This window comes from Cibotium barometz, chromosome 6 (assembly GCF_041138505.1).
Source record: "Cibotium barometz isolate CiBa-2024 chromosome 6, ASM4113850v1, whole genome shotgun sequence".
Taxonomy (NCBI): Eukaryota; Viridiplantae; Streptophyta; class Polypodiopsida; order Cyatheales; family Cibotiaceae; genus Cibotium; species Cibotium barometz.
In genome coordinates, this window is record NC_141051.1 from 34,172,928 (window position 1) to 34,188,030 (window position 15,103).

At 43.9% G+C, this 15,103-nt stretch overlaps 1 protein-coding gene across 1 annotated transcript in view; it reads right to left on the reverse strand.

The window, feature by feature from the left end:
• Window positions 1–230: 230 nt before the first annotated feature.
• The window catches only part of LOC147637667 (Lycopene beta/epsilon cyclase protein), a 76,766-nt gene continuing 61,893 nt past the window's right edge, over window positions 231–15,103 (reverse strand). Inside the window, 3 exon segments of the mRNA XM_086799005.1 lie at window positions 231–737; window positions 833–924; window positions 14,910–14,996. Of these exon segments, the coding sequence (XP_086655131.1) occupies window positions 641–737; window positions 833–924; window positions 14,910–14,996 (276 nt within the window). The 3' untranslated portion in view covers window positions 231–640.

The following is a 15,103-nucleotide window of genomic DNA, read 5'->3' on the forward strand; positions in this document are numbered from 1 at the left end:
TCGTTGACCTGTGCATAGCTCAGTCAAGAAAGAAAGAAAGAGAGAGAATGAGAGAAAGAGAGAGGATTCAATCTCACATTTTACAAGAATAGAAAAAAGTAGTGAATATGAAACCCCTTAAAGAAAGTCATAACAAAAACATCAATAATTTTTAGTTTCTCACTTTGTTTCTTGCTTGGCTAAACTGGAATTTTATTCATGCCTTCTTTTTCCGAAGGCAAACCAAAAGCCCATTTTTCTGTCAACATAAATCTCTTACATGTATCCTCTATACGATCAAATAAGCTATCCTTAACATGTATTTTTGGGAGCCTACTTCTCTTCTTGGTAACTCTGGTAAAGTTTTATGTATATGCCATAAGTTGCTGTGTGGCTGTGCAACGGCGGGCACGGATATGTAACCCAGGAGGAACTGCAACCTGTGGAAATTGGCACAGTTTTTAGCTGCCATCCCCAATGAAGCAGACAGAAATTTATAGCTCCACAGTGTGTATGAATCTTCTTTTGCTTTTGTCGTGCTTGGCACCTCCCTGAAATTTGACCTAACATGACTTGAAGCAGAAGTAAATTTTTCAAAACCCATGATGGTTTCTATGATTGGAGAAGAGTGTACAATGCTTCAGCCACCTGTTCACATTGGCTAAAGCTGATAGTCCAAACCAGAGCCATATTTCCAGGCATCGAAACGTCTTCTCCAGACGTACTGATCTCTTCTTGGCAGCTTTGATACCCATGGCCTGTGAAATGACAAAAGCAGCATTGGTGGGAAACAGCATGAACCGTATGAACTACTGTTCACTAATTTCAAGGAGGAGATCACTAAGGCACTTACAGAAGCCAGGGAGTTACAGCCAAGCTGAGGATGGTGTAGAGTCCAAGTCCTGTAAAGTGAACCATCCAGTCTAGTATCGCTTGCAAGCCAACCTACTCACCAAAAGCCATAACTGTGTAAGTCATGCAACAAAAGCAAGTGACAACATACAGTTTTCAAGTCATGCAATGTGAAGCGCGTGATGAGATGACCCACTGAGATCCTGAGAGCATGTGACGTGCATTTCCAAGTAAGTTGGCATCTGAATATATCTGTCCTCTCTATGTACACACATGGTACTCCTAGATTGGAGTATCCAGCCCCATTCTCTGATATACATATATGGAAAGTAAACTCTAACAACTCTATGCAGTGGATTACGGGTTCTTGTCAACAATGGTCAAAATTGCTCAAAACTGTTCAAAAAAGCACTTGACAACACCTGGCTAATGCTTGGTCAAACCTGAGCAGACCGGTCAACTCTATTCAAAACTGCATAAAACTAGTCAAAGCTACTGAGATCTGGTCCAAAGCAGCCCAAAACTGGTCAATACTGATCAACTACGAGGGAAGCCTGTACAACCTCTCAGCGGGCAAGAACCCACGCTGAGAGGTTCCAACAGCAGATGCCAACTCTCTAATGCTGAAAATAATATGCTAGAAGCTCCTTTTATTTAAAAACTTTGAGTTTATCTTTTTCTTCTTTTCACTATAGGGATTTTTATTTTAAAACCCTATAGCCATGGATTTAGCAAAGAGTGGATGCAAAACAATCCTCTCGAGATCTTTCATTCAACTATGTTACCTTACTTGCCAGTTCCATTGATGCAATCTACCTTTCTCTTCATACGTTACCTTAGTCATGTCTGGGATATTCCTTTGGCTTTTGAAAGCAGATGTCTTAAGCTGAGATCTGCTTCTTAACTTGTCCTCATGAAAGGATATACCTCTTCCTCACTGTTGGTGCATGCACTCTTGCAAACTGCAAACCAATCTTGCTTCCCTACAAGAAACAAGTCCCATAGCTTCTTGTCCTCTTGCAAGGCAGAAGTCAATCTTGCTGTTCTACAGGAAGAAAGGCCCCTATCCTGTCCTCAACTTAGAGAAACAAGCCTTTGTACCAAACTTACAGATTCAAGCCTTATCCTACTTCTTGCTCCAAGAAAAAAGCCTCCCTTGCACTTGCAAGGTCAATAGAAATCTGCCGTGTATGCATCACACCAAGATGTGCTGAAGTATGGAATTGCTACTCTCTTCCAAAGCTCCAAATTTATGGAGATCAAAGTTGATATATTAATCTTGAAACCTTGCCACTGTGTCCTTGGAAAGCAAAGCCTTTCAAGGTTCCTTGTGTTGGAAGCAAGGCCTTATCTCTGTGGTTGTTATGGTCGGTGTGTACTTGATCTAAGTGTGTGTGAATGGTTGCTGTTCCTTGTGTTGGAAGCAAGGTCTTATCTACGTGGTTGTTATGGTCGGTGTGTACTTCATCCAAGTATGTGTGTGTGTGTGTGTGTGTGTGTGAATGGTTGCTAAGCCGTGTTGTGTGTACTTGGTCAACATAGTGTGTAAGTGTATGTCTGTGTGTGAACCCACTCTTATGAGTGAGGCAGTGTGTTTGTGTGTGAACCACCTCTTAGAGGGGTTATAATAATATCTAGATATTTGTGTACTGACATATGCAGTGATGTCATTGGAGAACCTTTGTAACCTATAAAGGTGCTTGTACTTCATTGAAGAAATAAATCAATAGTCCCATCATAGAGTTGTGTACTTCTCTAACAGCTTTGTTCTCTCTCTAACCCTCTCCTTCACTGTTTGCCATTTACACTCCATAGCCATGTGTCTTTTCGATCCTCCATAGCTGAGCACTGTACCTGCAGCTCTACCATGAAATTCAATATGGTATCAGACCCACGAATTTGCTGCTGCTGATGTGCTGTGTGCTGCCGCCTTACTGTCATCAGATTAGTGAGTTCACCAATGTCTGCACCAACTGCAGCTTTGCTTTCAGCCAGTGCTGCCCACCTGTGTTCTCAACGCTGACCTCCCACACGACCTTTGAGCTACCGGCCATAGCTGTCAGTGTCCACTGCACATCGACTGCAACTGTTCACACTGTCGTTTCAGTTATGCCCGCCTAGCTGTGCACACAAGTGCCTCACAGTGTGCTGCTCATAAGCGCCTCAACATCAGCCTCTTGTCTACGTGTCACCATTCGGCCACCCAACTAGTCCACCAGTGCTTTCTCATCATTATGTGTGTACATTGGGCTGGTGTCCATGGCTGTCATGTAGGGGATTGATGCCACTCATGTGATACTGTGGATTTGTCTTTCCATTTGGACTTGTGCATGTGTACATGCCCAAAAATGCCTAGAGGATTGGTGTTTCACTGGGTCTGGTACCTCATGTACTTGCCTGGAACACATCTATTTCGGTATAGTCTCATGAACGGGGATTGTCCATACCAATGTTGCATTGCATAGCATCTTTATGTGCTTTCCTGCAAATTGAATTTGCATGTTGTTTTCATGCTTGCTTGACCACTGTGTAGTTCCAGGTACAGGGGAAGCCCACCGGTGAACCATGCGTGTGAAACTATCTATTGGCATGTGACAAGTGGTAAGTATTGGTCATAACTGAGCCTTAGGATCTAGCATTAATTTATAAGTCAGTGTGTGCACACTTTATTAAGTTTTGGGTGACCAAAACTCACTTATAAATTATGACCAGCCGTGTTTTTGCACACAATGATGTCCCGAGGTGGACAAAGCTCAATATCCACCGCCCAGACCTTATCCCCTTTGTTCAAAGAGAACAACCAGCCATGTGTCAATCCTAGCTTGGACCTCAACTCGCTTTTTTTTAGTAATGATATATTACTAGTGGAAAACCTCAATGCGAGGTAAAAATCCACGTAGGTATATGCACTGTAGAATGGTGAGTCCGAAAAGGGCCCATACTAGAGTCAAAGAAAAGCTAAGAAAGTCTACAAATCAACACCCTGGCTCGCATACCAATGCAGTGTCTATCGCAAGGAGAGCCTAAAGAAGGAGGTGTTTGGCATATGCTGTCCAAACATGAATCAGTTCCGGTGGTCCAAATTGACCACAGAGCCCAAAACCGTACCCATGAGAAGAACGCAGCATAAGGCTGGAGCGCAACTGTCAGCACTCCAAATATCCAAAACTATTTTCCAAAAAAGTGTGTGGGAAATCTAATGCGCAAGCAAGTTGAAACCTTGTCCAGGAGCAGTTTGGAATGTGAACCGTAGTCACAAGAAACGGCCGTTTCAACCCCTAGAAACGCATTTCTCCGTTTTAAGTCCCCATCCGTTTCCATGGCCGTTTCTCGTTTCCCAAGCAATGTTGTCACAAGAAACGGCCATTTCAACCCCTAAAAACTCGTTTTCTCGTTTCCATTCCCGTTTCTCGTTTCCGGTGACTATGATGTGGACACGTCCAAAGAAGGTGCAACATCGTCTCAGTCTGCGCACCACAACGGCGGCATGACGAGGCACATATACGCTGTGAGTGTAGAAGTACACCCACTGGGAGAACTCCAAGCATGCATCTCCAGACGAACACGCGTTCTTTCAATGGCAAGACGCTCCTCCAGATCCCTCTTAAACATTTCCTCCACCATAGTAATGGTTTTTGTAAGTGCCACAGATCATTACATATAAGCGTAATCCATGGCGGTGGCTTTGTAGCCTCACATATAAATTCTTAGCCGATATAATATCCAAAGGCACCCCCAAGACTTTCTAGTCAACCAGGTGGTCATGCATACGAAGCGGTGGTATTGGTGCAAAGGGGGACAGCAACTCATATATCTCACGCCACAAAGGTCTATAATGCATACCCAATCCAAAACTACATCGAGCCATAGGGAAGGACTTAATGTTTCCAGCCTGGTCCACCACATCAATTCTGCCCTTTTTTGCCAAGAAGAAAGCTTTCCTTGGCTGTGTGAAAGCCAATGGGTGGGCAAGAGCCGCAGACCAATGTATGCTTTCAACCCCCTTAGCGAATTCCCTTGCACGGCCGTTCCATGTCACATGCTGTAATTCTTTCTTCTAGTCTTGAATAAGGTGCATGCTATATGGGCAGCCGGGTATCTTTTCAACAAAACGACCAAACACCACCTCCCAATGTGTAGTAGTCTAGTCACCAAAGCCTGAGGATCTCATTCTAACACACATGGCCGCTAGCATCCGTGACCAAGGTTGCAGCTGTGCTACGAAATCTGACAACAAAGTAGCTTTCCATGCAAGGACACGTATATGTATGTTGAGGATGTTCAGTCCACCATGCATACGGGGAGTACATAACTTCGCCATTGACAATAGCCTGAGTGCTTTCTTATAGTGTTTTGATTTCCAAAAGAACTCTAATATTTCCGACATAAAGGCATCAATCCGATGCCTTGGCCAAAACAAAAGAGGTAAAAAGAACTAAATAAATGCAATGAGTATGGATTGCACTATTCTCAAGCGCACATGCAAAGGCCAAGTGGAAAGCTTCCAGTAGTACAATTTCCCTTTTATGTGCTGTAATATCCCGTCTGCCTATGCATTAGCAGTAGTGTTCCATGCCAGCGGATATCCCAAATAACGCACAATCTGTGAAGGCTCAATGATTTGCCTTGCTCATATATGAGCATGCCAAGCTTCAATTTTCATTGGCAAGAGTTTGGATTTCCTAAAATTGACTTTGAGACATGCCGCACATACGAAAAGCTCAAGTGCTTCCATTACGGACTTGAGATCATCCGGATCATTTCTAGGCAGAAAGAAGGAATCATCTGCATATGCCTATCCCACAAATTGTTCACCTGATGGCAAAACCAGCCCATGCAAAGTATGCGTGGTGAGAAGGTGATCCATAGGTAAAAGCAATGGATGTCCATATGACCTCAACTCACACTACCCTCGAGTGCCCATGTTCCCTACCATCTGCTTTCTATTGTTCGACCCACACATGGTAGAAACAATCTTCAAGAGAGTACGTAGGACAAGAGAACACTACACATAGTATGTGAACATGGAGTCTTGCTTCTCCCTCCTACTACTTGCTTCCATAAATGAGCATTAAAGCTTACCAATTGCAAGTAGAGTTGATGCTAGCGGAAGTCTTCATAATGGAAGCATTTGGAGTGTTGAAATCTTCAATTTGTCATGATCCTTCGCCACAAAAGTCGTCAAGTGGTTGCAGGGAACCCTAGGAAAACTTCCCCTATTGTTCAACTTGAGAAAGCAAGGCTCAAAATAGGGTTTTCAGCCAAAAGACCAAAAATTACAGCAAATAAAAGGATTGTTTTGCTGAAATTCAACCATTGGGAGTGTGTAGGAGAGTCAATACGGCCTGTAAACACTCTTGGAAGCGTGGAAAACACTCTAACAAGCTTGGATACGGTGTAGAGAAGGAGAAAAGTGCAAAAAATACAGCGATAGAGCCTCTTTAAAGGGGCACCAACTTCTAGAGAAGGGAGAAGAGAGATGATGAGATGGCCATCTTAGGTATCAAGTAGAGAAGGAAAGTGAGTAGTCCAAGCTGGGATTGACACATGACTGGTTGCTCTCTTTGAACAAGGGATGCGGTGGACATTGAGCTTTGTCTACCTTGGGACATCAGTGTGTGCAAACACAATGCTGGTTATAACTTATAAGTGAGTTTTGGTCGCCGAAAACTTAATAAAGTGTGTACACACTCACTCATAATCAATGCTAGATCCTAAGACTCAGTTACAACCAATACTTACCACCTATCACATGCCACATAACCATGTCAGCATGCAATTTCACACGCATGGTTCGCAGGCGGGAGTCCCCTTACCTAGAACTACACATCGGTCAATCAAGCATGAAAACAGCATGCAAATTCAATTTGCAAGCAAGCACATAAAGATGCTATGCAATGCAACACTAGTATGGACAATCCCCATTCATAAGACTAAACCAAAATAGACGTGTTCCAGGCAAGTACACGAGGTACTTGCCTGCGTGTACCAGACCCAGTGGAACATCAATCCTCTAGGCATTTCTGGGCATGTACACACAAGCACAAGTCCCAACAGAAAGTCAAATCCACAATATCACATGAGTGGCATAAATCCCTTGTATAAGGACAGCCATGGGTGCCAACCTAATGTACACACATAATGAGAAAGCACGGGTGGACCAGTTAGGTAGAATCCCTCTCCTCAAGCTCAATGACCGGTTCATTACACTTCGGCCCTACATACTGCGAAGGAGACTTACATGAAAAGCATTGTGTATATGTTAATGATTAGGCAATCGCACCCTGAAAGTCACTTCATTAATCTTCTTGATCACTTGAAAAGGCCCATAGTACCTGATTGCAAGTTTAGGATATGCACCCTCTTTGCCAAGTCTCTTTTTAAGTCTTGCTTTCTCGAATTTCAGCAATACCCAATCATTCTCTTTGACACTAAGCCAACACCTCACAACCCAGAGCATCACCTGCTCCACCAACTCTGCCCGGCCGGCCTCACCTACTATACGCTCCCGCCTGGCCCGACTTCAATAACCTATAGCTTACCCAGGTCAAGCGCCTGTCTACAACGACTTCACATTGTCAATACCTACCCAAGGTCCAAGAGAAGCGGTCACCCACGTTATACAATATACAAGAGAGAGAAGGTGTGGTGGAAGAGTGGCATAAAACACACCACTGCCCAAGGAGAGCTTACATCAAATTAAGCTATTCATTAGAGAAAATTTGTGGCTTTTTAATTTTTCTGCAAATCTCGCTTAATCAAAGCATTAATCTTAAATCCCACAACACTTCTTAAAATTGAGAGCATATATCAAGCATTGGAGTGTTGCTATAGCCTCCTATATCATCATTTTCAAAAAGCCCTATTTTTTGGAAAACCCAAATTTTCCGAGGGATGAGATGAAAAATCTGCTTTATGTAATGATTCAACCTCTGAGTCACCAAATGAGTAGGCCAAGTTGGCATCAAGGGCCCGGGGGAGGGGGGAAGAGGGTCTACAAAGCACAAATGTGTGTTTCCTTGTGTATGTGTTTTTTCATTATCAAGATATGTATTTGTGTTCTGTATGTTCGACCAAGTTGTGTTTTGTGTTCTAGATCAAGTGTTTATCATGGTTGTAACCAACTGAAGTATAGTGTGTAAGTGGATGTTTGTGTGTGAACCCACTCTTATGAGTGAGGTAGTGTGTTTGTGTGTGAACCACCCCTTAGAGAGGTTTTAATAATATCTAGATATTTGTGTACTGTGACATAAGCATTGATGTCATTGGAGAACCTTTGTAACCTATAAAGATACTTGTACTTCATCAAAGAAATAAATCAATAGTCACATCATTGAGTTGTGTACTTCTCTCTCTCTCTAAGAGCTTTGTTCTCTCTCTAACCCTTTCTCCTTCACTGTTTGCTATTTACACTCCATAGCCATGTATCTCTTCGATCCTCCATAGCTGAGCATTGTACATGCAGCTCTACCATGAAATTCAATACCTTGCAACTCTCCTTTCTTGGAACAAAATTACACCACCTAGGACAGTATCTGATGGAGGAATCCTTCACTACATGCTTGACACCAGAGTGTTTGCAAGTCCAAAAATTAAAACCCGCAAAGGAGAAGAAAGGGGGGGGAAGGGTGTGTGTGTTGGGTTGGGGTGGTGGGTGTGTGTGTGGGAGTAGGTGGTGGTGAGCGAACCTGTGTGACTGTCCTCGCCTGCGTCGCTGCTCGACTCTGATCGCCTGCGACTTACCTTTTGTGAGCCTGCAATTTCGTCTCTCCCTCCTACTCTGTGTGTGTATGTGTGTGTGTGTGTGTTAGCTAATTCCTTCTTGCCTGCTGGTGCTAAATCTTACCCGCCTGCTGGCCATTCACCTGTTCCTCCTGGCCGTCAACTTCTTCTGCAGCTGATCTTTACCCGCCTGTTGGCCATCGCCTAAACCTGCTGCCGTTGAATGCTCTTGCTGCCGGCTGGCCTCCCCTGCCTTGCCTCTGATAGAAGGTTAATTAGTCGCCTCTTCTGGTTTTGCCCAGCCTCAGATCTTCTGTGTATGTGTGTGTTGTCATCTTCAGTTGCCCTCTGCCACTTCGTCCCTGCTCTGTGTGTGTGTGTGTGTGCAGTTCTGGGGATTACAGAAAATTTAAGGTGTGCATGATGGAATCGCCTGAGCTGGCCATTTATAAGCGTCGGAAAGCAATGAACACCTCGAATTTGGATGCCATGTCTTTGATTAAGGAATGCCTGCATGAGGATTTCGAAGAAGCAAGATGTGCTTGGGAAGGACCTGCTCCAGTCACAGAAGTGCGTATTCCGGTGCAGGAGCTCATGGATCCGGTTGCACAGTATGCATTGAATGCAGTGATTCTCTTTTTCCCGGGCAAGATGCCTAGTGCACAGGATGTGGGACAATGGGTTGATTTCTTGCTTAAGCGTCAAGCAGTCCGGGGTGTTTATTTTGGAGCAAGAGGATTCTATGAGGTCTTGTTAGCAGACATGGAAGCTAGAGATGCTTTGTTGGAAATGTCTCCCCTCTTCTTCAATACGCAAATGACTCATGTTCTTCCCTGGGCTCTTACTAAAGATTATCAGAGCCTTATTCGACATAAGTGTCCGGTTTGGGTTGAAGTGGTGGATTTTCCTCGTACTTGGCGTCATTTTCTTCCTTTGTTGGCTGCTCAATTGGGCAAAGTGATTTGCCCCCCGAAGTTGGATGCCAATACAAATCGTTTTTGTATTCTATGGGACACTGATCTTCCTGCTCCTATGGGCATTACCGTTGATTCTGGGGACACAGTGGTCGGAAAGCGACCATTCAAGCTTAAATGGGGGAAATTTGCCAATTCCTGTTTTCGCTGTGGCAAATTTGGTCATATGCAATCTGAATGTTCTGAACCAAATCTACAACCCCCTCCTTCGGCTGTCCCTACCCCTCAGACTTCTCCTCCAGTGAAATCTTCCCCTGAGGCACAATCTAAAGGTGCTTCTGCATCCACATCAACAACTGGACTAAATAAAGGTAAAGGGAAGCAGTCTCAAATGCCAAATGTTCCTGCTTCCCCGAACATCAAAGACAAGGGCAAAGAGAAGCTTCCTGCTACTCAGGCGTGGATAGTACCCAAGAAAATTGTCAAAGCACGTACTCTACCATCTTCTCGCAATTATGTGCCCCCCTTGAAGAATGTTGTTCAGCAAAAATTACCTTGTAATGATAACTCTTCCTTGGCTCAGGCCTGGGATAAAGTTGTTCGATCCTATAAGGAAGTAGTTACAGGGGGCACTGCTTCAACGTCGGAAGGCCATCACTTGTTTCCTCCACATTCGAGTTTTGATTTGGCAGCTGATGTTTCCGCGACAGATGCGGATGTGCCCATGGGCACGAGTTCTTAAGCTTTCTGTTGGTTTTCTCGCCCACTGTATATACCATCTAAGATGCATAGTTCTATACATTGCATTTCATATAATGTGCGCGGATTATGCAATCAGGATAAATGGAGGCTAATCTGGCACTATGTACATACTTGCAAGGCAGATATTGTTGTTCTTCAAGAGCATAATCAGCATAATTTTGCCGGGCAAACTTCCTATTTTGCGGGATATTGGATAGCTTATGCAGGATCCGCTGGATACTCTGGAGTGCTGATGCTTGTTCGCCATGAATTATTTCCCATATTGGTATTCAATGATCCAGCTGGCAGATGGATGGTAGTTCAATGTATTATCAATGGGGAAGTTTTTGAGTTTGGTGGTGTGTATGCATACACAGCCTCTACTGACAGGGCTCGTTTGTGGCATGCCATCTCCTCTTATTGTTGGCGTTCTAATGCATTTCTTTGTGGCGATTTTAATAATGCTCCAAATCATGTGGATAATACTACTGGACATTCTCACATGCTTCATGTGGAACGACAAGCTTGGGATCTCTTTCAGCACACATGTAATGCCTTGGATTTGTGGCCTCTGTTGCAAGCCAATGATCCAGGATTCACATTTCAACATAACGCTCGATCAATGTATCGTGCTCGTCTGGACCGATGGTATCTCTTTCAGATGCAGCAGTATGATGATTTTGTATGTGATATGTGGATTGATTACTCCTTGTGTCTATCGGATCATGCTCCGATATGCTTGAAAATACAATTTGGTTCATGTTCTGCCAATGATTCATTAACTAGAAAGAGACTTCTGCATGTCAATAATGCTTATCTTAAGCATGAGGTTTTTCGCAATCTGATTGTGAATATTATCTCGCCATTGATCTCTCAAATGCATGTTGATATGGACACAGCATGGTTTCGTTTTGTTATGCGGGTTCAATGTGTGATCCAGGATTATGGCAGACACTATTTATCGCATTTCAGAGAGCAAGTTCAACAGGCCAAAGGCACTTGTCAAAGTTTGATGCATCTGGCTAACACTTCATCTCTTACTGAAATCCAGATGACAGAGTTACTTTCTGCTCGTGCTTTGTTGCATCGTAATGATGAGAGAAAATTGGCAAAGTGGCAGACTAGAGCTCGCCAAAAGGCTATAGCGGATAAAGGATGCACTTCTAAACAATTCTTTCGTCATTTACATCTTTCTAGGCAGTCTCAAACTATTAAGAGGATTAAACTCCCGACTGGTGATTGGACTACCTCTCGTGTGGGGCTTGCACGGGCCATGGAATCTCATTATGGCAAGATTTTTGAGGCCTCTTCTCTCACGCAGGAAGGTCGAGAAGCTCGTCGCTTGTTTTTATCTCAAGTTGCACCGATTTTATCGGCGCACCAGGCTCAACTTTTGGAAGCCGCCTTCACGGAGACAGAATTGTATGCCAGTTTGTGTGATTTGGGCCGTTGGAAATCTCCTGGTTGGGATGGCCTTACTGTAGAATTTTTCTTGTCGTTTTGGCACTACCTGGATCAGCCACTATTGTTAATGATAAACAGGGCATGGGAGCAACAGGTTTTGCCTTCATCTTGGAAAGAAGGCTTGCTCAAGTTGATTCCAAAGCAAGCACTTTGTGAAGAGTTCTCGCAATGGAGGCCGATTACGCTCATGCCTGTGGTTTATAAATTGCTGGCTAAAATGCTTGTCAATAGACTTAAAGGGTTTTTGCATGATGGTTTGCATCCATCTCAGTATGGCTTCATTCCACGAAGGCAAATTACTGATAATCTAGCAAATGTCATCATTGGCATGGAGTATGCGAAATACACTCGACAAGATGTATTGGTCATGCAGGTTGACATTGAAAAGGCATTTGACACTGTTCTTTGGGATTACATTGCAGATACCATGCTTCGGCTGGGATTTGGGCCTACGCTATCCTCTGTGGTTTATTTCTTGTATGCTGACAGTACCTCTGCCGGTTTGTTGGATGGTTTTCTCACAGATCCTTGGCATTTGGGACGTTCAGTAAGGCAAGGTTGTCCTCTCAGTGCTTTGCTTTATGCGATTGCTACTCATCCCCTGCTTATGTATTTGGAATCTTTGACTTCGTCTGGAAGATTGCAGGGCTTGAAATTACCCTCTGGGAAACATTTTATTGCGCAAGCTTATGCAGATGATTCTCTCTTTATGCCTCGCAATCACCAAGATGATGTGGAACAAATTATGCACACTCTTCATTTGTTTGGATTGGCAGCAGGCCTCAAAGTGAATTTTCGTAAATCCAAACTATTGGCTCTGACTGAATATGATTGGCATAAGCTGCTTTGGCCAGGCGAACTTGTTCCTCCGAACATTATAGTTCGTCATTTGGGTTATCCGCTGGGTTGGACTGTATCGGCTACACGGAAATTGGATTGGGTAGCCGAGCGCTTGCACTCCAAGTTACATTATTGGAAGTTGTCCACTTGGCCGCTTCATGTTCGTCTTAGAATTGTGCAATGCATTCTTGTAGCTTATGTGCAGTTTTATCTACCTTTGCTATATTGGTCTCAATCCCGCTTGAAGTCCCTTATGTCAAGTATATTGGCGCATTTCTGGCGCACTTCATCTCGTGGAAAGGGCCTCAGATTGTTATCCATGGACAAGTTATGCTCTCCTAAGCGCCTTGGAGGCTTGAATATTTTGGATTTGAGACGTCATGTTTTGGCCAGGAAAGCTATGCTTTTGCCGGTTTTGTTGGATCAGCAGCAACCCTGGACTCTCATGGTGTCCCATTTGTGTCGGCATATTGTCACGCCATTCTATGGTCATTGGCAACCCACATACTGGGATCTTATATGTGGAAAACTTGAAGGACACATTCCGGGATGTCCTTTCACTTCTTCTCTCATTATTGATTGGAAGGAAGTTACTTCACATATGATATGGCATGGTTCCCGATCTTTGATGGGCAATTCCCTGCGGCTAGAGAGTTTGCATTGGAGTCGTGTATTTTCTTCCACTTTGGTTGACCGTTCACCTCGTCAGGCATATTTTCTATCTCAAAAAGGAATTTGTCAGATACATCAGGTGGTGGATGACACTGGTCAGGTTCTTTCCTTCTCTATTGCGGCAGATCGTTTTCAATTGGGATCCCATTATTCTCATCTTTGGACAGAAATTCAGCGGATGATTGCTGATATTTCTCCTTTACCTCGCTTGAATGTGGATTCCCGTCTATCTGATTGGAATCTTGGAACCACTCCTATGAAATGTATTTCAGCTAGGACAGTTTATGCCCTCTTGCAATCGGATGCATGGATAGTCAGACATGGTAATCAGCTATGGTCTCTCTCCAAATCTTCAATGTGGTGGAAACATACATTGTTTCGCATTTGGAAAAGTCATCTGCCTCTTAAAGAACGCCTGTTCTTGTGGCGCTGTTTGGTTGGTGCTCTTCCTGTTGGTAGCTTGTTACATGCACGTCATATTGCGCCTTCACGTTGTGTCCGATGTAAAGCTACTGAGGAGACTGTCCCACATTTACTATGGGGCTGCGTATGCTCCAGATCGTTCATTCGCCGGGTCTCGACTGCTCTTCGCCTTCGTTTCCCTTCGGGCATTTTTCACAGATGCTTTTGGCTTTTTGGGGTGTTACAAGCATCACAGTCTCAGTTTGCAGTATTTTTCAGCTGGGTCCGATTCTGGGTCTTTTGGACCATATGGCATGTTCGGAACAACCTCATGTTCCAAGCCAATGACATTGTTCCCTTCCATTACTTCAAGTTCTCGCTTGGTCACGCGCTTCATTTTGCTTATGATGCTGGGGACATCACTCTTGATGCTTATAGGATTTACTTTGATTGCTTCTAGGTGGTGAAGCCTATAGTTACTCCTCTTTTTCTGGGTTTTCCTCGCTTAGAGGTTTCCCACTTGTAAATAAAAAGTGTGATCTTTTTGGTGGGTTTTCCTCGTTTTGAGGTTTCCCACCTGTAATTAATGACATTAAGCTTTACAAAAAAAAAAGTGTGGGAGTAGGTGGAAGCAGAAAGAAACAATACAAAAAAGAAGACCAGTAGGCTGGTCTAGGATATGCCATGGAGTTGGTGGGTTGAGGTTAAGTGGTATAGTTTCAAACCGATCTGCATGCAAGGTAAGGTGATGGGAAGCTTTGGGGAGCCTTGATGGCACGCAACTTGTTGAGGCAGCATACAAAGTGATAGGTTATACATAGGTCCTTCATGCCATGTCTTCCCCTCACCCCTCTCACATGTAGTCTCATCCAAGGGCATCTAATCATCAAGGGAGTCCCCCCTGCATCTCAGTTATTACCTCTATGTGAGGGTCTTTCCAAATGTTTCCTTTTTTTCACTAAGTCGCCTCCAAGGGCGACCAATCACTGAGGGAGTCCCCCCTGCATCTCAGTTATTGCCTCTATGTGAGAGTTGAATCTGGTCTTTCCTACTGTTTACTACTTTTTACTAATAGCAAATGGAAGAAGTCAACCTGAAAACAGAGCTGTGGTCGGCTTTGACAAGGAAAGGAAGGAAGAAGGCCCAAGTGAAAGGCCGACTTAGAGGCAGAATTTGCAAGGGCAGTGGAGGTGCACCCGGAGATGGCAACAAGAAACACATGCTATGGATGGTAATTAAACCCCTAGTTTTTTTGAGGCCTTTTCTACAGAACCAGCAGGTGCTGAGGATGGTTAACTAACTTCTTGAGGCTGCAAGAAATACCTGTCTGAAAATCAAAGGCAAAATATCCGGTCGGCTCAGCAAAACAGATCCCAATGTCTTTGCCAAAGGGCCAAACTGTATGACATCCTGAAAAGAAGATGCAATGGAAATTGACACCCTCAATTTCTCTCCTCTCATCTATTCCTAAAGCATGATTAATATCAAACATCAAATACTTCACAAGTAGAAGTGAG